Source organism: Salvelinus fontinalis, chromosome 16 (assembly GCF_029448725.1).
Source record: "Salvelinus fontinalis isolate EN_2023a chromosome 16, ASM2944872v1, whole genome shotgun sequence".
Taxonomy (NCBI): Eukaryota; Metazoa; Chordata; class Actinopteri; order Salmoniformes; family Salmonidae; genus Salvelinus; species Salvelinus fontinalis.
Genome location: NC_074680.1, coordinates 31497028 through 31522550, shown reverse-complemented (window position 1 = coordinate 31522550; position 25523 = coordinate 31497028). Strand labels below are relative to the sequence as shown.

The 25523-nt window shown below is 42.6% G+C and overlaps 1 protein-coding gene across 1 annotated transcript in view; it reads right to left on the bottom strand.

The window, feature by feature from the left end:
* Positions 1-25523, bottom strand: part of LOC129813019 (gamma-aminobutyric acid receptor subunit beta-1-like) — a 75983-nt gene that overhangs the window by 40457 nt on the left and 10003 nt on the right. The window contains exon 4 of the mRNA XM_055865137.1: positions 13908-14128. Coding sequence (XP_055721112.1) covers positions 13908-14128 — 221 coding nt within the window. The remainder of the gene's footprint in view (positions 1-13907; positions 14129-25523) is intronic.

The window sequence follows — 25523 nt, the reverse complement described above, 5'->3', positions numbered from 1 at the left end:
TACGTTCAACATAGACAATCTCCCACAATCACCTAAAGCCTATGGCTGCCTTAAATATGGCTCCCAATCAGAGACAATTAATGACATCTGTCTCTGATTGAGAACCAAACCAGGCAACCATAGACTTTCCTAGAACTCTCTCCTGAATACAACCCCATACACTATACAACACCCCCTAAACAATACACACACCCTAAACTAGACAAAACACACAAACTTCCCATGTCACACCCTGACCTAACTAAAATAATAAAGAAAACAAAGAATACTAAGGCCAGGGTGTGACAAGTATGGATAAATTCTAGGTGTCTAGTAGCTTGATCATCATGGTAATTTGTGGTAGTACGTTTACAGGCATATCTTATGGTAAGTATTGAAACATTATGTCATTATGGTAAGTGGTGAAATAAGTATAGCTAGTTATAATTGTAATGACTTAGGAGATAATAATAAAAGGACGATCAGTCTTTAACTGGCTAAAAGACAGTTTACAGGAAACTCACTCTACAATTACAGATGAGGTTGTATGGGAAAAGGACTGGGAGGGAGAAAGATATTTATGTCATGGTCAAAGAAACTCAAAAGGGGTGATGATATTAATAAATAATCATTTTGATCCGAATGTGCAAACTGTCCAAACAGATCCGAAGGGAAGGTGGATCATTTTAAATATGCTATAGGACAATAAACACATTTGGCTAATTAATCTATATGGTCCAAATAATAATGATACATACTTCTTCAAAATTATATATACTGTACTAATCTATTGAGCTCAAAAGCAACCAATTACTCTATTATTATGACAGTGTTAACGTTGTCGTAGTCGTTCTCCTCCTCAGACGAGGAGGAGCATGGATCGGACCAAGATGCGGAGTAGTAGGTATTCATGTTTTAATGAACAAACAACAAACACTACAAATTACGAAATTCTACAAACGTGACTAACCTGAAAACAGTCCTGTGTGGCCCAAACACTGACACAGGAAACAAACACCCACAAAACACCAGTGAAACCCTGGCTGCCTTAGTATGACTCTCAATCAGGGACAAACGATACACACCTGTCTCTGATTGAGAATCATACCAGGCCAAACACAAAAATCCCAACATAGAAAAACAAACCTAGACCAACCCACCCAACTCACGCCCTGACCAACTAAAACAAATACATAACAAAGGAAAACAGGTCAGGAACGTGACAGAACCCCCCCCTTAAGGTGCGAACTCCGGGCGCACCAGCACAAAGTCTAGGGGAGGGTCTGGGTGGGCGTCTGTCCACGGTGGCGGCTCTGGCGCTGGGCGAGGTCCCCACCCCACCATAGTCACTCCCCGCTTCCGTATCCCCCTCCCAATGACCACCCTCCAACTAAACCCACCTAAATGAAGGGGCAGCATCGGGATAAGGGGCAGCACCAGGATAAGGGGCGGCAGCTCCGGGCTGAGGGGCGGCAGCTCCGGGCTGAGGGACTCTGGCAGGTCCTGGCTGAGGGACTCTGGCAGGTCCTGGCTGAGGGACTCTGGCAGGTCCTGGCTGAGGGACTCTTGCAGGTCCTGGCTGAGGGACTCTTGCAGGTCCTGGCTGAGGGACTCTGGCAGGTCCTGGCTGAGGGACTCTGGCAGGTCCTGGCTGAGGGACTCTGGCAGGTCCTGGCTGAGGGACTCTGGCAGGTCCTGGCTGAGGGACTCTGGCAGGTCCTGGCTGGACGGCTCTGGCTGATCCTTGCTGGACGGCTCTGGCTGATCCTGGCTGGACGGCTCTGGCTGATCCTGGCTGGACGGCTCTGGCTGGTCCTGGCTGGCCGGCTCTGGCTGGTCCTGGCTGGACGGCTCTGGCTGGTCCTGGCTGGACGGCTCTGGCCGTCCTGGTCCTGGCTGGACGGCTCTGGCTGGTCCTGGCTGGACGGCTCTGGCTGGTCCTGGCTGGACGGCACTGGCTGGTCCTGGCTGGACGGCTCTGAAGGCTCGGGACAGACGGGCAGCGCTGGGCAGGCAGACAGTTCCGACCACGCTGGGCAGGCAGGCAGTTCAGACAGCGCTGGGAAGGCAGACAGTTCGGGCAGCGCTGAGCAGGAAAGCAGCGCAGGCGGCGTTGGGCAGACGGCCGACTCTGACCTGCTGAGGCGCACAGTAGGCCTGGTGCGTGGTGCCGGAACTGGAGGCACTGGGCTGGAGACATGCACCACAGGGAGAGTGCGTGGAGGAGGAACAGGTCTCTGGAAACGCACTGGAAGCCTGGTGCGTGGAGTAGGCACTGGTGGTACTGAGCTGGGGTGGGAAGGTGGCGCCGGATATACCGGACCGTGAAGGAGGACACGCGCTCTTGAGCACCAAGCCTCCCCAACCTTACCAGGTTGAATGGTCCCCGTAGCCCTGCCAGTGCGGCGAGGTGGAATAACCCGCACTGGGCTATGCAGGCGAACCGGGGACACCACCTGTAAGGCTGGTGCCATGTACGCCGGCCCGAGGAGACGTACTGGAGGCCAGATACGTTGGGCCGGCTTCATGACATCCGGCTCGATGCCCAACCTAGCCCTCCCAGTGCGGCAAGGTGGAATAGCCCGCACTGGGCTAAGCACGCGTACTGGGGACACCGTGCGCTTTACCGCATAACACGGTGTCTGACCAGTACGACGCCCTCTCATTCCACGGTAAGCCCGGGGAGTTGGCTCAGGTAACCAACCCGGCTTCGCCACACTCCCCTTTAGCCCCCCCCCCCCCAAGACATTTTTGGGTGAGCCTCTCGGGCTTCCAGCCGCTCTGCCTTGCTTTAGCCTCATACAACCTCCTCTCCGCTTTCGCTGGCTCCAGCTCCGCTTTGGGGCGGCGACACTCCACTGGCTCTGCCCAGGGTCCTTTACCGTCCAGGATCTCCTCCCATGTCCATTCCTCTTTACCCCATTGCTGTTGTTCCTGCCTTCCTTCTCCACTCCGCTTGATCCTGTTTTGGTGGGTGTTTCTGTTAACGTTGTCGTAGTCGTTCTCCTCCTCAGACGAGGAGGAGCATGGATCGGACCAAGATGCGGAGTAGTAGGTATTCATGTTTTAATGAACAAACAACAAACACTACAAATTACGAAACTCTACAAACGTGACTAACCTGAAAACAGTCCTGTGTGGCCCAAACACTGACACAGGAAACAAACACCCACAAAACACCAGTGAAACCCTGGCTGCCTTAGTATGACTCTCAATCAGGGACAAACGATACACACCTGTCTCTGATTGAGAATCATACCAGGCCAAACACAAAAATCCCAACATAGAAAAACAAACCTAGACCAACCCACCCAACTCACGCCCTGACCAACTAAAACAAATGCATAACAAAGGAAAACAGGTCAGGAACGTGACAGACAGGAGATTATAATACAGTTTTAAGTACCCCAATGGATCGTAAAGGAAATCACACTACAAACTATCACCCTCATGCAATTAAGGAAATTACGAATATTACATTAGAACTAGTGGTTATATGGAAGCTTAAAAATTCAGACTCAGGGAGATATACATGGAGGAGGCTTAATCAAGCTAGTCGTCTTGATTACTTTCTTGTATCCTTCGCGCTGGCACCAAAAGTAAGAAATGTTTTGATAGGGGACAGAATGCAATCGGACCATCAAATATTTGGCATCCGCATTTATAACTGACTTTTGCCTTCATAACATAGCTACAGCAGATCCCCTTATTGTATGGGACACTTTTAAAATGTGCCTTAAGAGGTCATGCAATTCAATATTCATCTTTAAAACAAAAACAATTTTGGCCAAAAGAGTTCATATTAACAAAGGAAATACAAGAAATAACAATACAGATGGATAGCAATACAAACTGTACCATAGAGGCACAGAATAAGTTAGAGGGAAAAAAGAAATTGACAAACTTATTCGGGAACAATCAAGTATAATGTATTATAAAAATAAACCGAGTTGGATGGAAAATGATGAAAAATGAACCAAATTCTTTTATAATTTTCAACATAGAAATGCTACCAAAAATGATTTACAGAAACTTGTTACAGATGACGGAGTCATCCATGATTAACCAAATTATATGAAAGAGAAAGCAAAGTACTTTAAGCATATGTTCTATTTTCAGTCTCCTCAATTTCCACGAGCTCAAGTTAACTGTAAGGAATTTGTTCCTAATAATAGAGTAAAATTAACACCTGTACAGAAAGACTTGTGTAAGGGACAAATTGCAGAGGAGCAACGTATTGATGCAATTAAAGCCTTTAGGCCAGGGAAAACTCCAGGGCTAGATGGCATAGCAGTTAAGGTATATGAAACCTTTTTTGATCTATTCAAAGATCCAGTATTAGCACGTTTGAACCATTCCTATAAAAATTGTAAACTATCAGGTGCTCAGCAAGGTTTGATTTCACTATTACTGAACCAGGACCCAGGTGGTAAGTATAAATATCCAGTCTATCTAAAAATACTTTAGGCCCCCTACACTTCAGTGTTGTGATGCAAAAATCCTTGCAAAATGCATAGAATTAATCTCATAGAATTAAAAAGGTGTTGTCGGATATTATTCATCCTGACCAGACAGGTTTTTTTTTTACATAGAAAATACATTGGAGATAATATAAGACAAGTATTTGAAACAATATAATATTATGAAACATCTAGGGTACCAGGTCTGGTATTCAGAGCAGATTTTGAAAAGGCTTTTGCTAAAGTACGACTAGAATTTATATATAAATGCCTGGACTATTTTAATTTAGGAGAATCTCTTATAAAATGGGTTAAAGTTATGTAGAGTAACCTCAGGGGTAAAATAATAAATAATGGCTACTTCTCAGAAAGTATTAAACTGTCAAGAGGAGTGAAACAAGGTGGTTCACTGTCAGCATATCTATTTATTATCAATCAATCAATCAATCAATCAATTTTATTTTATATAGCCCTTCGTACATCAGCTAATATCTCGAAGTGCTGTACAGAAACCCAGCCTAAAACCCCAAACAGCTAGTAATGCAGGTGTAGAAGCACGGTCATGGTCATCAAAATGTTAGCTATTAAAATCAGATCCAATAATGATGATAACAATAATAATATAGAAGAGCTGGACATCCAGGGCTTAAAAACAAAGGTATGCTTATGACTCACATTTCCTCTTAAATCCACAATCTGGATCCCTGCCCAGCCTCATAGAGGATCTAGATAATTTTTCTAACCTCTCTGGATTACAACCGAACTATGATAAGTGTACCATAGTACGTATTGGATCGCTAAAAAATACAACTTTTACATTACCGTGTAGTTTACCCAGTGGTGTAAAGTACTTAAAACCTCTTTAGGCTAGGGGGTGCTGTTGTCACTATTTCTGGAAATCGTGTAATTTTTAAACGGCTTCCTACTCAATTCTTGCTCGTACAATATGCATATTATTATTATTATTGGATAGAAAACAGTCTCTAGTTTCTATAGCCGTTGAAATTTTGTCTCTGAGTGGAACAGAACTCATTCTACAGCAATTTCCCTGACATGGAGTCAGATTTCACACATTTTGGCCCCTGATCTGGAGTCAGTTTAAAGGCCACTGTGAATGCTATGAGGATACAGACACTGCTTACGTCTTCCCCTGGATGCCTTTACGTGATGATGCTTTGAATGGTGTCGATTGCGCAATCACAGCCACTATAAAACAAAAAAACGTGTAGGTAGGACCTCTTTTCCAGCTGCGCCGGACGCGCGGTGGACACCAACCTGCTCTTTTTCCAAGCATTAGTGTAGCCAGTAATATTTCTCCGGTCATGTTTTTACTCGTTATAGGAGTTAAGAACATCATAAGGTAGTTAATTTAAACCGTTTTATAGCAATTTATATCCGTTTAGTGCGATTTTGGGACATTTATTTCTGAGACACTGTGAATCTCTGGGCACGTTTCCAGTTCATGCCGAACGCAATGGGCATTTCCACATGGCAAGAGGACAGCTTTCGACCAAAAGACGATTAGACCCAAGAAAGGATTCTTTGCCCAAGATTCTGATGGAAGAACAGCTCAAAGTAAGAACAATTTATTATGATAAATCGTGTTTCTGTCGAAAAATGTTAATCGCTTATGACGCCATTTTGTTAGACGTAGCTTCGCTTGGCGCAAACTGTATTGAAAAGTAAGGATAATTAAAAAAATGTAAATCAGCGATTGTATTAAGAATTAAATTGTCTATCAATCGCTGTCCACCCTATATTTTTTAGTCACGTTTATGAGTATTTATGTATACGACTAGATCACTGTCTAATATGGCGCACGACATTGTCTGACCAGCTGGGCAACTTTTGTCATTGTCTAACCATGATTTTGGTGGCTAAATATGCACATTTTCGATCAAACTCTATATGGATTGTGTAATGTGATGTTACAGGAGTGTCATCGGAAGAATTCTGAGAAGGTTAGTGAAAAAATTAATATTTTTTGGCGATGTTGACGTTATCGCTCTCTTTGGCTAGAATCTATGCTCTGGTAATGTTTGAACATGTGGTATGCTAATATAACGATTTATTGTGTTTTCGCTGTAAGACACTTAGAAAATCTGAAATATTGTCTGTATTCACAGGATCTGTGTCTTTCGATTAGTGTATGCTGTGTATTTTTACGAAATGTTTGATGATTAGTAAGTAGGTAAACACGTTGCTCTATGTAGTTATTCTAGTCCATTTGTGACGGTGGGTGCAATTGTAACCTATGACATCTACCTGAAATATGCACATTTTTCTAACAAAACCTATCCTATACCATAAATATGTTATCAGACTGTCATCTGAGGAGGTTTTTTCTTGGTTATTGGCTATCAATATCTTAGTTTAGCCGAATTGGTGATAGCTACTGGTGTTGAGAGAAAATGGTGGACAAGAAAAATGGTGATTTTTGCTAACGTGTTTAGCTAATAGATTTACATATTGTGTCTTCCCTGTAAAACATTTTAAAAATCTGAAATGGTGGCTTTATTCACAGGATCTGTATCTTTCATTAGGTGTCTTGGACTTGTGATTTAATGATATTTAGATGCTACTATTTAATTGTGACGCTATGCTAGCGATGCTAATCAGTGTGGGGGGGTGGGGGGGTGCTCCCGGACCCGGGGTAGGTGCTCGGTAGAGGTTAAACTAGGGGGCGATATTTTCGTTTTTGGCTAAAAACACGTACCCATTTGAAACTGCCTATTTCTCAGCCCCCGAAACTAGAATATGCATATAATTGTCAGATTAGGATAGAAAACACTCTGAAGTTTCCAAAACTGTAAACATTTTGTCTGTGAGTTAAACAGAACTGATATTGCAGGCTAAAACCTGAGGAAAATCCAATCAGGAAGTGCCCCTGTTCTTGAAACCTCTCTGTTCCTATGCACCCCTATTGCCCATATAAAGGGATATCAACAAGACTTCTTTTTCTATGGCTTCCCTAAGGTGTCAACAGCCTTTAGACATAGTTTCAGGCTTTTATTTTGAAGAATGAGCGTGAACGACCAAATTGCGTAAGTGGATAGGTGGGGGCTCTCAGAGTGGTCCTAGTGAAAAGCCAACTGTCCCGGTTGATATATTATCGAATAGATATTTGAAAAACACCCTGAGGATGGATTATAAAAAATGTTTGACATGTTTCTGTGGACATTATGGATATAATTTGGAATATTTGTCAGCGTTGTCGCGACTGCTCTTTCCGGTGGATTCCTGGGCATAATGCATCAAACTAACGGAGGTATTTGGATATAAAAAATATCTTTATGGAACAAAAGGAACATTTGTTGTCTAACTGGGAGTCTCGTGAGTGAAAACATCCGAAGATCATCAAAGGTAAACGATTAATTTGATTGCTTTTCTGATTTTCGTGACCAAGTTACCTGATGCTAGGTGTACTTATTGTTTTGTCGAGCGATCGATAAACTTACACAAACGCTTGTATTGCTTTCGCTGTAAAGCATAATTTCAAAATCTGAGACGACAGATGGATTAACAAAAGGCTAAACTGTGTTTTGCAATATTGCACTTGTGATTTCATGAAATTATATTATATACCTGTGGCGCTAGGCTAGGCTATGCTAGTTAGCGTTTCTGATGACAATTATCCCGGATCCGGGATGGGTGGTTCAGAAAGGTTAACTTTATTTGGAATGGCATGCCAGACAAAATAAAATGTGATTATTTCTATAATGAATATGAGTTCGGGGGGCTAAAATTATTAAATATTAAAAGCATTAAACCTTTCACTAAAACCATCAGTCATACAAAAATGATACTTAAACCGGAACTGGTCCTCCAGTAGATTAGTAAAATTGCTCATCCCTTGTTCAAAAATGTCCTTTTCCCCCTTTATCCAGATTACATCCTCTCACTTGAAATGTTTTTCTGTTTAAATGTAACATTTATTTAACTAGGTATTTCAGTTAATTGAAAATGAACCTTTTTCAAAATATCTCCCTTTCTAAAACAAGCCATACAAAGCTGGTTTCAACTTCCAGAAAAGACAACAAATAATACAACAAATAATGTGGTTAAATTCAAATATACTAATGAAAGAAAGAAAAAAAACAACTATGTAAAAAAATATATATCTTTGCTAATGATATCACAGGTGCATATAACAAAGATTTATGGAAATGTTTGCTCTATCCAAAATAACAACCAACTGAATGCAGCATTACCACAAACAAATAGAGGAGGCAAGTGGAAGGTGGAGAAGGTAGGGAACTTGTTTGTTTGCCCATTATTAAAGACCAAATTGAAGATTTGTATTTTCTGATAAATAAAAAAAATATCAGTTTTACTTGAAGACCAAAATGTTTACCGCGGCGCCATACAGGTTGCAAAATAGTCGGGATGAGATTTTCAATGTGCCGATTCCGTGGCACATGGTTTATGAACTGATATGCAAAAGAACGCTTGATTCAGAATTGAGTTTTTACATTTAAATTACTATACAAAATTCTTGCCACAAGCAGAATGTTATGTACAGTGTAATCAGACCCCTTGACTTTTTCCACATTTTGTAACATTACAGCCTTATTCTAAAATTGATTAAATAGTTTTTCCCCCACATTAATCTAAACACAATACCCCATAATGACAAAACAAAAACAGTTTTTATTTTTTATTTTGCAAATGTATTACAAAATAACAAACTGAAATATTACATTTACATAAGTATTCAAACCCTTTACTCAGTTCGTTGCTGAAGCACTTTTGGCAGCAATTACAGTCTAGAGTCTTCTTGGGTATGATGCTACAAGCTTGGCACACCTGTATTTGGGGAGTTCTCTGCAGATTTTCTCTGCAGATCATCTCAAGCTCTGTCAGGTTGGATGGGGAGCATCGTTACACACCTATTTTCAGGTCTCTCCAGAGATGTTCGATCGGATTCAAGTCCGGGCTCTGGCTGGGCCACTCAAGGACATTCAGAGAATTGTCTTGGCTGAGTGCTTTTGGTCGTTGTCTTGTTGGAAGGTGAACCTTCACCCCAGTCTGAGGTCCTGAGAGCTCTGGAGCAGGTTTCATCAAGGATCTTTCTGTACTTTTCTCCATCCTGACTAGTCTCCTAGTCCCTGCTACTGAAAAACATCCCCATAGCATGATGCTGCCACCACCATGCTTCACTGTAGGGTGTCACTCCAAGCAGGCTGTCATGTGCCTTTTACTGAGAAGTGACTTCTGTCTAATCACTCTACCATAAATGCCTGATTGGTGGAGTGCTGCAGAGATGGTTCTCCTTCTGGAAGGTTCTCCCATCTCCACAGAGGAACTCTGGAGCTCTGTCAGAGTGACCATCGGGTTCTTGGTCACCTCCCTGACCAAGGCCCTTCTCCCCCGATTGCTCAGTTTGGCCAGGCAGCCAGCTCTAGGAATAGTCTTGATGGTTCCAAACTTCTTCCATTTAAGGATGATGGAGGCTACTGTGTTCTTGGGGAACTTAAATGCTGTAGAAATGTTGTGGTACTCTTCCCCAGATCTGTGCCTCGACACAATCCTGTCTCTGAGCTCTACGGACAATTCCTTCAACCTCATGGCTTGGTTTTTGCTCTGACATGCACTGTCAACTGTGGGACCTTATATAGACAGGTGTGTGCCTTTCCAAATCATGTCCAGCCAATTGAATTTACCACAGGTGGATTCTAATCAAGTTGTAGAAACATCTCAAGGATGATCAATGGAAACAGGATGCACCTGAGCTCAATTTCTAGTCTCATAGCAAAGGGTCTGAAAACTTACGTAAATAACTTCTTTTTTTCTTCATAAATTTGCAAAAATGTCTAAAAAACAGTATTTTTTTTGCTTTGTCAGTATTGCGTGTAGATTGATTTGGAAATTAATTAATTTAATCAATTTTAGAATAAGGCTGTAACATAAGAATGTGTGGAGAAAGTCAAGGAGTCTGAATACTTTCCAAATACACTGTACGTATAAAGTGTCCTAGGAAATGACAGAGCCATAACAAAGAAATATTGTTTACGAACAAATTATTATGGCAGTGGTCAGGGACATGGGGAGAACTATGATGCTGAAGCATTATTAGTTACTGTAACTCGAAACTGGTACCAACACGGGATCTACACTTCAGTACAGTACCACTGGATAACTGGATGCACTGGGCACCATTTACCTTTTAGAGAGACAAAAGAGATGGGGACTGGAGATGAGAGGCGAGCGGAGCAGGTTTTCCTGGTAGTGATCCTGGGGAGAGCAGCGTATGGTTGAGGCAGACTGGAGCTGCTGGCGCCAGCAGGGTGAATCACCTGATCCTCCTGAGAGGCATGGCTATCGCTAATGAATGTCTCCACAGGCCTGTGCCAGCCAGTACCCAGGCCACTGCTGCTCAAGCAACAGGCAGACCACTCAACTCAAACCAAGCTAATGTGGTTTTCTACAGTAGGCTAGCTTGAAATGTCAATCAATAGGATTTGTTAAAGTTACACAAGGCAATAAGACGTCATCATGCACAGAGGGGCTACTTCCTGCTTACAGACGTCAATAACAACAGAATACACATCTGCCAAGACTATCAGTATGTGGGCATGCCCAAACTGGGAAGAGCCAATAGTGGCAATCTGTCCTGCTGTGTAGGATGATGTCATGTTGATCAGTCTACCTTTAAATGAGCCTTTTAAAGGACTAAGGAAGGCTTAACTTCTTATGGCTGGGGGCAGTATTGAGTAGCTTGGATGAATAAGGTGCTCAGAGTAAACTAAGATATGCATATTATTAACAGATATGGATAGAAAACACTCTAAAGTTTCTAAAACTGTTTGAATGATGTCTGTGAGTATAACAGAACTCATACGGCAGGCAAAAACCTGAGAAGAAATCCAACCAGGAAGTGGAAAATCTGAGGTTTGTAGGTTTGCCTATCCAATATACAGTGTCTATGGGGCAATATTGCACTACCTAATGCTTCCACTAGATGTCAACAGTCTTTAGAACCTTCTTTCAGGCTTCTACTGTGAAGGATGAGGGAATGAGAGCTGTTTCAACCAGGTGTCTGCAGAGTGCCATGAGCTCACTCAGGCGTGCCCCCGTGAGAAGTTCCTTTTCGTTTTTAAAGACAAAGGAATTCTCCGGTTGAAACATTATTGAAGATTTATGTTAAAAACATCCTAAAGATTGATTCTATACATCGTTTGACATGTTTCTACGAACTGTAATGGAATTTTTGGACTTTTCGCCTGGCCTGCGCGTCATGAATTTGGATTTTTGAACTAAATGCGCGAACAAAAAGGAGGTATTTGGACATAAATTATGGACTTTATCGAACAAAACAAACATTTATTGTGGAACTGTGATTCCTGGGAGTGCATTCTGATGAAGATCATCAAAGGTAAGTGAATATTTCTAATGCTATTTCTGACTTCTGTTGACTCCACAACATGGCGTGTACCTGTATGGCTTGTTTTTGTGTCTGAGCGCCGTACTCAGATTATTGCATGTTGTGCTTTTTCTGTAAAGTTTTTTAGAAATCTGACACAGCGGTTACATTAAGGAGAAGTTTATCTAACATTCCATGTACACTGCTCAAAAAAATAAAGGGAACACTTAAACAACACAATGTAACTCCAAGTCAATCACACTTCTGTGAAATCAAACTGTCCACTTAGGAAGCAACACTGATTGACAATAAATTTCACATGCTGTTGTGCAAATGGAATAGACAAAAGGTGGAAATTATAGGCAATTAGCAAGACACCCCCAAAAAAGGAGTGATTCTGCAGGTTGTGACCACAGACCACTTATCAGTTCCTATGCTTCCTGGCTGATGTTTTGGTCACTTTTGAATGCTGGCGGTGCTCTCACTCTAGTGGTAGCATGAGACGGAGTCTACAACCCACACAAGTGGCTCAGGTAGTGCAGTTCATCCAGGATGGCACATCAATGCGAGCTGTGGCAAAAAGGTTTGCTGTGTCTGTCAGCGTAGGGTCCAGAGCATGGAGGTGCTACCAGGAGACAGGCCAGTACGTCAGGAGACGTGGAGGAGGCCGTAGGAGGGCAACAACCCAGGAGCAGGACCGCTACCTCCGCCTTTGTGCAAGGAGGTGCACTGCCAGCGCCCTGCAAAATGACCTCCAGCAGGCCACAAATGTGCACTCCCCCTCAGCCCTAATTAACCTAACAAGTCATCTAACAAGTCATCACAAACTTCCTTAATGTAGACGTCGAGTGCAGTCACAGCAACTAATGCTAACGTAGCTAATGGGCTTGATTGCCTTGTTGTCATTAGCTTCTGCCGTGATGTAACCTACCCCGAGACCCGAAGACAGATGTTGGCGCCAGATGTTAGCTTTCAGAACTAATGGCTAGATCACAGACTTAACACTGTCCTTTTTGTGATGGGCCCATCTCGCTGTCAACACAGGTTTGAATCCAGTCGACGTTCACATTGGTTCCGTGACTCAGATCACACCCCCTAGTGTCTTTTCAACAGATGAGGTCAATCTGAGTCAGATTATTGTGGTGATCTAATCTTGCTTGAATCTTTGAGACAGATGTTATCTCCCAGAACTACCAGCTAGCCTTTAACTCAGTCAGTTAACTAGCTATAGCAGAGGGTGAATAACTCCTGTCCTCAAAGGCCTCAGTGTCCACTGGTTTTCCTTTCTCCCTCACACTTAATTGATCAATTAATGTCAGTGATTGGGTAGAGCAGGACTACTTTAATGCAACCCTGATGGTCCGGGGTACTGCTGGATAACGAAAACAAAACAACACAAATGCCTTCCCAATCAAACTACACCTTTTGGCTTGAACAAACCCCCTCAAAAGAGCACGTTTGACAGAATCCACATCCATCGTCAGCACGGGCATGATTACAAGAAATGCCCCCCGACTGAACATGTATTGGATCTTCCCTACCAACCCTACAGTTCTGCCTCGTAGCTCCAAAAAAGTATATCTAACTAGAAAAACTGTCAAGTCATCACCCCCCCCCCCACCAAAGCGCTGAATCCCTCTGATCTCCACTGTCATTATTGACAGTGGCTGCCCTTCAATTCCCTTCGTTAGCTCGGTAAGACTGGCTTCAGCACGGCTCAGCCCTGCAGAGGCGAGGAGGGGAGCATGTAGAGTACGAGGCTACACTGCTGCTGTGCTCCGGACTGCAGGGGAGCGCGGCTCCATAAATAATTCACCACCTGGGTCTTCCTCTCACGCTCCAGAGGCAGAGGAGAAAGTGCAACGGCTGTTTGAGAGGGCTTTGAGGAATGGAGGGTTTCCTTGCCCATTTTTCTGCAGTAGAGTTGCAGCACCCACACACTAAGATATGTTGTGTAGGAGCTATGGTTGCATGTTTTTCAACCAGCCACCAGTCACACACAGACACAGACACTAAGACAAAGACACACGCACAAACACACACCTCAAACAAAAACGCTGACATAGGAGCCCAAGAACACATAACGCTGATGCACACACACTCACCTGAGGCCGTAGAGCACAGTTCCGTCAGGATGGAGTCGGATCATTCTGTTCTTCACTGTAACCCCGTGCACAAAGGACTTCTTATCGTTGATGAAGTAGGTGTCAGGGACCCAGAGCGAGTCTGCCACCCTGTTGTCCAGTGTCAGGTTGAGGGGAATCCCTGTGTAGGATAAGCGTTTGTCCCTCCAGGACTGCTGGAAGTACATAGTGATGGTGTAATCCTAGGGGGGTGGAAGATGAAGAAGAGGAAAGGGTGGGATGATTAGGCACACAATAGGAAAGTACATGGTGTATAGTGTTTATGGGAGGGATTAGCTCTCTGTTGTTGGAGTGTTCACAGTGTACCTGTTGGCTGTGGCACAGTGTGTGGGTATGTACAGTGCCTTTGGAAAGTATTCAGACCCCTTGACTTTTTCCACATTTTGTTACGTTACAGCCTTATTTTAAAATGGATTAATTTGTTTGTTTTTTCCTCATCAATCTACACACAACACCCCTAATGACAAAGCAAAAACCTATAATGTATTGAAAATAAAAAACTGAATTATTACATTTACATAAGTATTCAGACCCTTTACTCAGTACTTTGTTGAAGCAACTTTGGCAGCGATTAAATCGAGACTTCTTGGGTATGACGCTACAACCTTGGCACACCTGTATTTGGAGAGTTTCTCCCATTCTTCACTGTAGATCCTCTCAAGGATCTCTCTGTACTTTGCTCCGTTCATCTTTCCCACGATCCTGACTAGTCTCCCAGTCCCTGCCTCTGAAAAACATCCCCACAGCATGATGCTGCCACCACCATGCTTCACCGTAGGGATGGTGCCAGGTTTCCTCCAGACGACGCTTGGCATTCAGGTAAAAGAGGTCAAATCTTGGTTTCATCAGACCCGAGAATCTTGTTTTTCATGGTCTGACAGTCTAGGTGCATTTTAGCAAACTCCAAGCGGGCTGTCATGTGCCTTTTACTGAGGAGTGGCTTCCGTCTGGCCACTCTACCATAAAGGCCTTTTTGGTGCAGTGCTGCAGAGATAGTAGAACTGGAAAGTTATACCATCTCCACAGAGGAACTCTGGAGCTCTGTCAGAGTCACTATCGGATGGCCTTTCTCCCTGGATTGCTCAATTTGGCGGGTGGTGGTTCCAAACGTATTCCGTTTAGAAATGAGGCCACTGTGTTCTTGGGGACCTTAAATGCTGCAGACATTTTTTGGTACCCTTCCGCAGATCTGTGCTCGACACAATCCTGTCTCGGAGCTCTACGGACAATTCCTTCGACCTCGTGGCTTGGTTTTTGCTCTGACATGCACTGTCAACTGTGGGACCTTATATAGACAGGTGTGTGCCTTTCCAAATCATGTCCAATCAATTGAATTTAGCACAGATGGACTCCAATAAAGTTGTAAAAACATCTCAAGGATGAGCAATGGAGAAAGGATGCATCTGAGCTCAATTTCTAGTCTCATAGCAAAGGGTATGACTACTTATGTAAATACGTTTATTTTATTTTTGTACATTTGCAACAATTTCTAAAACATTGCTTTGTTATTATGGGTATTGTGTGTTGATTGATGAGAAAAAAAACAATTGAATTCATTTTAAAATAAGGCTGTAACATAACAAAATGTGGAAAAAGTCAAGGGGTCTGAATACTTTCTGAATGTACTGTATGTCCTTTGTGTGTTGTCTGGTTGGGTTGTCTCTGTGTATGACTACCTGGATGATTGTATGACTAAATGTACAGTGGGGAGAACAAGTATTTGATACACTGCCGATTTTGCAGGTTTTCCTACTTACAAAGCACAGCCCCGAAACCTGAAGGATCTGGAGAAGGTCTGTATGGAGGAGTGGGCCAAAATCCCTGCTGCAGTGTGTGCAAACCTGGTCAAGAACTACAGGAAACGTATGATCTCTGTAATTGCAAACAAAGGTTTCTGTACCAAATATTAAGTTCTGCTTTTCTGATGTATCAAATACTTATGTCATGCAATAAAATGCAAATTAATTAGTTAAAAATCATACAATGTGATTTTCTGGATTTTTGCTTTAGATTCCGTCTCTCACATTTGAAGTGTAACTATGATAAAAATGACAGCCCTCTACATGCTTTGTAAGTAGGAAAACCTGCAAAATCGGCAGTGTATCAAATACTTGTTCTCCCCACTGTATATGTGTGAGTGTGTTACCAATGCTCCAGACTGAGTCTCTGCTGTCAGTCGGGGATGCACTGCAGTCTCCCACACAGTGCGCACCTTTTTAAAAATGGCAACCACAGACTCTGCAATAAGGCCACATACTGCTGAGGTGGATTCTGTTGTGTAACGTCAGTTCTTATTAAGCGCAGCAAACAGTCGACTATCGCTCGCTCCTCTGCTCCTTGGAGAGGCTGAGCAGCTACAGTACTCTACCTCCATCACCTGCCCCACTGTCACTCCTGTCACGCCCTCCGTCCAGTCCTGCCCTCAAACTCTCCCCGTTCTCTCTACCCTTGCATCAGCACCCCAAACGTCAATCTGAACATTTGCCTCTTTTACCTTTTTACTCTGTTCTGTTGTTCTCTCGGGTTTACATTTATACTTATAACAGCTACATGCACGCGCATAATGAGCGTAATGCCGTCATGAGCTATTGTTCTGACTATCAATGGCTAAGTTTGAACATTCAGTCGGGTTTCAAGCTAGTTTGGATAAGTCATTGGGAAGTTACTGATGAGAGAGAAGAAGGATGATGTGTCAATAAACCTGAGGTGCAACGTGAAGGGCTAACATTTTGGCTCTGCCATAAACACTCTGTCCGATATCAGAGGGTATCTTCCCTTGCATATCGAGTGGTGTGTATCGCAGTGTGAGAGAGTGAGAGGAGGGTGGGGAATAACAATAACAGAGCCGATCATTAGGCGACAGAGACGGTTGCCAAGGTGCACAAGGTCTTCAAGATCACTCAAGGTTATTGAGAAAAAGACGTGCCAGCAAACCAGCTTAATGAGAAAGACCTTAACTGTGTTTGTTGTAATTTGGTACTGCGTTGATATTGAAAATGGTGTGCCAGATTTACCCAGCGTTTGCACCAGTGTGAAATTCCAGAGGGAGTAACAAATAAAGAGAGGACCAAAAAGTAAAACATACTGTGGGAAAGAGATGACGGTACATTTCAACTAACATGACGGTACATTTCAAAGTTCTTTGTTATATACAGTATACAATAAATGCCATCTGGCAGGATTGAATACGCTATCTAATGTTCAATTAGCTCTCTTTAGATTTTTTATCAAAGGTCAAGTGAGGTGTTCCCCAGGGCTCTTTTCTGGGCCCGTCTTAAATGTGGCTATTTTTAAGCCGCTGCTGCGGTTTGATCTTAGTGACAGCACTGCGGCATCTTTTCCCAATTTGAAGATTTGCTGTTGACGGGACAGCAGGAACAGGGCCAACCAAAAACTAAGAATTAACAATGAATGGATATCATTTATATCAGCCATCCAAAAAACATTGCAGGCATTTTGATGAAACACACTTCAAAATGCTTCACTTACCTGCTGGTAACATTCTCTGAGGGCTGGCAGGGGAGAGTTGCATCACTCGGGTTTCTATCAATCTAACCTGGGTTGCAAAACTGCAGTTAAGATTCCACTCACAGCGTTCAAGCTTTCCAGTATTCGTTGCAGTTTGAGAAGATGCTTATACATGCATTTCAGAACATACTTCAGGGAAATAAACTTTCTGGGAAAAAAGCTTATTGGAGTTACATTTTCATATTTTATTCAATTATGAAGGAACAATTTGTTGGTTATTCATGGACAAACTAAATGTTTTACAATACGAACACACTAAATAATGTGTCTGCTTTAAAGCATGTCTACTGCTTGGGCTTAGACTGCACTGGTAATTAAAAGTAGTTTCTTCAGACAGTTGAAAGAGACAACATGATGAATGCAATATGAGATTGATGTGTATGATCAGGGCCAAGAGATCTGTACCTGTCAACCCTCCACCAGGTGTCAGAGATAACTGCTTCTAGAATGCAGATGTTACAGTAATTATTTTCACTATTACCCAGAATATGGAACCATCCTTCAATTGAGGGGGTCCTGATCATACTCATCAATCTCATATTGGATTCATATAACCATATAATAAATTAAATACAGGCTATCTCACTCAAATGTGCATGATTAAAGGCCCAATGCTGCCGTTTGTATATCAGTATCAAATCATTTCTGGGTATCAATTAAGTACTTTACTGTAACAGGTTTCAATTAACATTGTCGAAAAGTAACAAAAATAGCTTTTTAACAAAAAACTACTTATCAAGCAAGAATTTTGCTATGACTGTCTGGGAGTGGTTTGAGTGGGGAGGGGAACTAGCTGTTATTGAAAATCATTTTGGAACTTGCTTTGTTATTGGTATATTAACTAACTTAACGCCTGGTAATGTCACCAGGCAAGCCAAAACGCCACCCTTGCAAAAACAGCTGATGAGAAGGTCCTGTGCAGATTGTATTTTCTATGAGGAAATAACACTGATCACATTTTTAACATGTTTATAGTCTTAGTTTCATCAGCTGTTGTACAATAGGATATTAAACACAGGTAAAACTGAATGTTGACTGCACTGGGCCTTTAAGATGTGAGCAAGAAATAAAAAATGAACATAACATAGTTGATTTGAAAATTAATTGCTGTATAGTGTCAGGGACTCAGAGATGTATAATGCTCGCTTTATCACCATCATAACACAGGTATGATTACATAAACCTGGAAAGTACAGCTACAAGCCTCTTACTGTACCTTACATGCAAACCAATAAATAACAGATAGGGGAATTAGAAATCCACAGGAACTGTTAGTGAGCAACATAAACTTGGGATGACATAGCTTTAAGTGAGAACTGCTGCCTCAAGGCTGGGAACAGAGAAACGGAGGAGGAGAGGAAGGGGGCGTTGCAGCTCTGTCCCTCATTGGGGATAAACACTTTCCTTGGAGCCTATTATTAGAAACAGCTGTTCCTCTCGACGCCCGCTTTCCCATCATCACTCTGGCACCTCAGCATTTCCACAGCAGAAAGTCTTAAACGTGAGTGGAATACCGTTATGCATATGAGAGCGCTAAAGCAGAGCGCCCGCTGCTGCACTGTAAACACACAGTCACACGCACACTCACTCTCAGACACTCACACAGGAAGGGAAACAGGAGCAGGCGATGCCCTTGGCATGTTTCCTCTCACCCCCATTTCCTTTGTTGATGTGTGATAGGCAGACAAGTGAGTGCTCCTCTACTCCTCTCCATATTTCACCGCACCGCGGACGACAACACGGGCTCTCTCCTACGCACGTCGGCACCACGCTATCCTCTCTGCAGTGTGCTTCTTCGTGACCTAATTCCTCCCAATCCATGCCCATCTACGGGTGCAGACATCACAGGATAGAGGGATAGGAAGAGAGGGTGGGAGGAGAGGGGTAGAGATGGTGGCGCAGTCCTCCCTCCCAGCCTAGTTACTGTCAAAACTTCTGCGGCTTTTGGCAATCATGATGAAAAAAAGTTGCTGGCAACTGGATCTGCAGATATTCATTGGATGAATGGTGTTCATTGCATGAGAGCAGACTTGCTTCAGATTTAGCTGGGCGTCATTGCAGTGTTCACTCATGCGTGCATGCATGGCTGCACACACAAGTAAGCGAACCAACACACAAACACAAAAGTACCAAATTCCACTATGGTGTGCAGTGCCCTCAAAAGACTACAAACATCTGCATCTATTCATCTATTCTTCTCTATCAATAGTATACTCTTCTTATCGTTCCCGGTGTCTTGTGTGGAAATGCTGCATAGGACTATTCCTGCTGTAGTTTGGTAACGACTTGCTGCCTAACAGTCCCATTGTTGAGCTCTTGCATATGATATATTTAGCTGACTTAAGAGGATTCTGAGGTAGGAATTCCTCCATCTTGGCTGACACTATCCAAACGGGGTTGGATCCCTGACAAAAACAGACATGATATGTAATTCAGTCCCACTGAGGAAAGTTTTTGACAAAGGTCTCTGCAGCTTCTTCTGCTGTCGGATGTGCCAATGAAGAAAAGTCAGGACACAACTCAAGACTCATCTTTCAATCAAATTTGAAGATCCCACCAAGTCAGAGGAATGTCCAACCTGCTTAGTGTAACAGACAAATGTCAGCACTGGTTGCAGTTAAAAACCTGTATAATGTTCTGTGTTATTATGTTTCAAGGTCGTCCAAGACTTAGGGCTCTATTCAATCTGATCCGCTTTAGCCGACATCAGCATAGCAGTTGTTTTGGCGGTGGTGGAACTGCGTTTGAGCTTTCAAATCTACATGCTTCTGCCGCTTATCTAAAGTGCACATTGCCATTGGCTGCACGGCATCACATTAAGATAAATTCCATGCAGCTTTGTTTACAAGTTTGAACACTGGAATGTGAGATGTAATCTATACCTTGATTAGGCTGATAGAAATCCTCGTTTTTTTATTCAATGATTTTCAATTTGAGCATCATTACTTCTATATAGCCTACACGCCAAAACATCAGCTATTCAGGTGTCGGCTATTGCCAGGTTAATGCTTGATCTGATTGAATCTAGGCCTTATTTTCATACATTTACTGTCAATGAGTTATTGATCAAGATTTTAGTTATGTCTATGTCCTTTTGAGACATGAGTGCAAATTGGGTGCACAGCATAACTAGGAATTTGTCAGATTTTGTCACCATGTGTGACTACATTGCTGTTTGAGTGCACTGAAGCCTGTGTTATAAGTGCTTGGATAAGACTGTCTGTACTAGAATGTACAAACAGACAGGCATTGCAGGTAATTGATATGTATGCATACCAGAGACGGTGTCAAATTCATTGAAATTTCAATGAATTGCCGAAATAAAGTCTACTGGAACTCAAAATGAATTACCCCCCCTCACCACCCACCCACGACCAACCTCTTCCTGTCCCCTAGACCAATAACCATCCCCTCCTCTAGTCCCGTCTCTCCCCTTGTTTCCATGCCAAGAACATGCCAACACCATGTGCATGAAGTCATACACATGTAAGAAAGTGACAATTCAATAAAACTATCATCGAGATTATCTTGGTGGTGAATAGAGCAGAAAAGCATGTCTCAGACCGTCTTCCTCTCGTGACTTTCTATCTTCCAGATATCCTGAGAGGCTTGGGCCAGGGAAGAACGATTCCATTAAGCATTAACCCTGAGTGCCCTCTGTCGCGCCACCTCATATTTTATCCCACGCTCCTACTGACTGAGCAGTGCCTGTGATGTTCCTTATAGGAAATGCCTCTTGACATCTAATCAGATGGGGAACCATTAACTTCCAGTCTAATGGGTCTTACTCTGGTTTGGAATTACACTAGAACGGTGGTCAGGTCTAGATGTTAAACGGTCAGTGTGTACTCTATGTGTGATGAAATCCTAGCTCTCACTCTTATTCAGAAAATGCTAAATCTATCATTTTCTCACTAGCTACCAAACACAAGTACTTTCTAACATGCATTAGTTGACTAAAAAGGCTTACAAATAAGCAGCAAGATGCCCTCATAGTTCCTTCACACTAATATTCTGTGAATTCTTAAGACACTTCTGCAGAACAAGATGGTGAACAGAATGCACTCGTACTGCTTTATAAAAAGGCCCAGTGTTCTGTACTACAGATAGACAGCACCAGCACTGTATGGTACTGTATCAGTACAGTGCAGTACAAGACAGGACTTCACAGTACAGACAGAACCGAAGGGACAGATTAGATAAAACGCAGCATTCCCCCATCTGCTCTGCTTCAGGCTCAAAATAAAATTATATAAAATGAATACTTGCTTTAAATTAATCTCACAGAGCTCTTAGCGCAATAATGTCTTAACTCATCTCTTCATCTGCATTATTTCCAGGACTGAATGGTGAGAAAGCACAAAGAAAGAGTGCAGTTCCACTGCAGCAGTCTGCCTCGCACTGGGAAATGTCACCTATTACTGTGAATACGTATCAATGAGCCCCCCAACTTTAATGTGTCAAATGACAAGAAGATGGAGAAACAGACTCTCTGACAACATCTTTGTGTTGTCGTCATCTCAGTCTATGGTGCTGGTGACGCCCTACTCCCTCACTGTTTTCAGAGAGATCAAATCTATGGAGTACAAGGACCTAATCAGACACCCCATGACTCTCTCATACTGTGGTTACTGCAGTAATATACAGTAAATGGTGTACCAGAGACTATAGGAAAATCACCATAGGATCTATTGAAGTAAATTTGGGGGGGCAGTTGGACTCAAACCTCTGCACCCACACTGTGCAGTGCCTTGGTTTCTCTATTCCAGGGGGGAAATAAAATTGTCAATCAAATCCAGGTGGGCTCCTGCGTCCTCAGTGCTTGAACCCCTGATCATGGCGCAGCATGGGCAACAGATTTTGAGTTAAAATTAAGTTGTTTGAACTGAGAACCCACTCGTGACACCTTGATCTTTCTCACTGGTGAGATGAAGTGCTATCGGCAGAGCATCACATAAATCCTCATCCTAAGGAGGCGGCGGACACATCAATCTCCCAAACAGATCAATAACTCCTGACCACAAGCCACTATGAGGGCTTCATAAGGCGCTCAATACAGGAGCTGCTGTGGAGATACATAAGGTGCCATGACAGGCGGAGTAGTGGGGGTTCGTAAGCTTCCTCATACTAACAACTAGGCCTACTATGAGGAGTTCTCACACAATATAATCACATTGTTGGCTAACCAATGCAACATACGACACCTGCATTTTCATTAACACCCCGATAAAGCGATTATTGCATTCCTATCTGTGCTGTTGATTGATTTTGGCACAAGTGGGCTTCCATGGGGCCTGGGAGAGAGTTCTACAGTATGTTGAGCGTGGCCGTCACTTTGAGTCATGGCTGTACTAACCGTGCACTCCTACTGCTCTCACCTTGAGAAACTGAGTTGCCGCTTTCAAATCTACACAAATATCTGAAATGATATGGACTGTGAGACAAAGTCAAAGCAATTCCACTGTGGTTGCCATGATAACAAAAGAGCTTTCACACGTTGCTAACAAACACCACTTTTACTTGTCGTCACTCAAGCTTGTAAAAGCGAGACCTTCACATGTCCAGCAAACAAACCACAAAAATCTAGGTACAGTCCGCAATATGAAAAATCTGACAGTTAAATGAAGAAAGCCCCAAGAGAAAAAAGAAAGGGAGTTGGAGTGAGGGACAAGGAGCGAGAGTAGAGAGAGAGAGTGCAGGGAAGAGGAAGGGAGAGAGAAAGATAAAGAGACCAGGACTAATTCATTACAGTATCTCACACCAGCCACAAGGTGAGAACAACCTGCTATTTCAGCCCAATACTAAGTCTTAAAGTCTTAAGTAGAGCAAAGAGTGCTCAAATCTCTCTGCCGCTACAATCCTGCAGGAATCAGACTATCAAATCATCTGAAAACAAGACCGCTCACCTCTCCCTTGATCGCATCCGTCACGGGCCGTTATTTGAAGTCTCCAACACAAACTAACTTAATCAAATACTCCTTTAATCTCTCGAAATTAATTCTTGACTGAACAGAAATCAAGCAGCCTTGACTATTACTACTACTGTAGTATACTGCCCCATGGGGAAGCATCACTATCATGTGTGACATCCTGACGGCATTCAACAATGTAGGCTATCGAAGACCTGAACACATGCAGCAGCCCTTTTTCAATGAATGTCCGAGGTCGCTCAGGCAGAAATTTTGCCACAGACAACCACTCAACTCAAGGAGGGAAAGAATACGAGTCTGACCCTTGGTATCTCACAGCAAACCTCCTACAGCTCATGTCACATCAGTGTTGTCTGGTTCACTAGCCAGTTGCCTTTGATAGCACAGCATGTCTGATTACTAAGGTCAGTACGAGTGAGAGCAGTAAGACACTGACCTGAAATATACTTGTATAATCATTCTGGTATTGCCACGTTCGGGCGCTAACTCAGCATACAGCCCGCCTTTCGGACTAATTTCAATGTTACCGCAAGGTTGTATGATTTGTTAAAGAAGCAAGGGTATCAGAAACCCATTACATTTACATTTACATTTTTTTTTCAGAAACCCCTCTGTGATATTTGGTAAGAATACATTTTAAATCAATTTTTGCCCAGAATTGTCCTGCTTAGGCTAGCATTCAATCTCTTAGAAGAATCTCACTGTAGCAAACTAACAGTACTAGCATTACAAGAAAATAATACAGTACCACTGTTGGCATCAACAGAGTATCTGAACTCAACGCTAACATACAAGTCATTTGCACTTAGCTAGTCTATGTAGGCTAGGCTGGGTGCTTTTAAGATGGATGTGTAAATATCTATTTTAGTTCGTATTCGGCACTTGTGATGCATTTTGGCCCATTGTCTTACATACAGTACACATGCTGAGCATTCAATTTTTTTTAGGGTTAGATAGTAAGCAGCCGATCGACCTTATAATAATAAAATCAACACATTTACAGTCTCTTAATGATGTCCCAATAACCCGTATTCAACATATTTTATTGCATGTGTAAACTGCTCTTCCAAACCATAATTAGCTCACATACTATATATACTTTTATCTGTAACATTATTTGGCTGTTAATTGGCTCACTTGCATTTGCTGATCACATTTTCTAAGGCATGTCCTTTTTTGTTCAAAATGTAGTCTTTCCAAAGAGCTATTGTAACGGCAGTCTATTTCGTCCTCCTCATCGGACGAGGAGAGGCGAGAAGGATCGGAGGACCAATGTACAGCGTGGTAAGTTTCCATGATTTAATAACACAAAAACTAGACAAAATACAAAACAACAAACAAACCAACCGTCACAGTCCCGTGTGGCACAAACACTGACACAGGAAATAACCACCCACAAATCCCCAACACAAAACAAGCCACCTATATATGATTCTCAATCAGGGACAACGCTTGACAGCTGCCTCTGATTGAGAACCATATTAGGCTGAACACAGAAACAGACAAACTAGACACACAACATAGAATGCCCACCCAGCTCACGTCCTGACCAACACTAAAACAAGCAAAACACATAAGCACTATGGTCAGGACGTGACAGCTATTTGAATAAAATCATAATCTTAGTCAGCTGTGTCTTGCTCCTCTACATTTTTATTTTGTTAATCTATCACAAGTGTATTTCACTTTAGGTTAGACCAAAGAAGCACATTGGCATCCGTCAGGGATAGTCAAGCGGCCTTAGCTGAGGAGCTTTAACAAAAAGCTAATGGGGTGTGAAGTCTGCAGAGAATTTGACAAAAGTGGAAGAAAAGGAGAGTTTCATTAAGAGGGACTTCCTTTATGACTGATCAATGTCCATTTTCATAACTACAAAAAAAAATGTTTCTATCCTTTCAAGCATCAAAAGCTTAAAAGTTTACACCTAAACAGTACAGTATAAAGAAACTGGTACCTGGTCAAATAGGGGAGTGTCACGAACTTCAAAATGAGCAGACCAAGGCGGACCAATAGTTCCACATATTTTTAATACAGAGTGAAACTAGAGACAAAACCACAAAACTTAAAAAGACCGTGAAGACGTAGTGCCCAAACCCACTAACACAAACAATGTCCCACA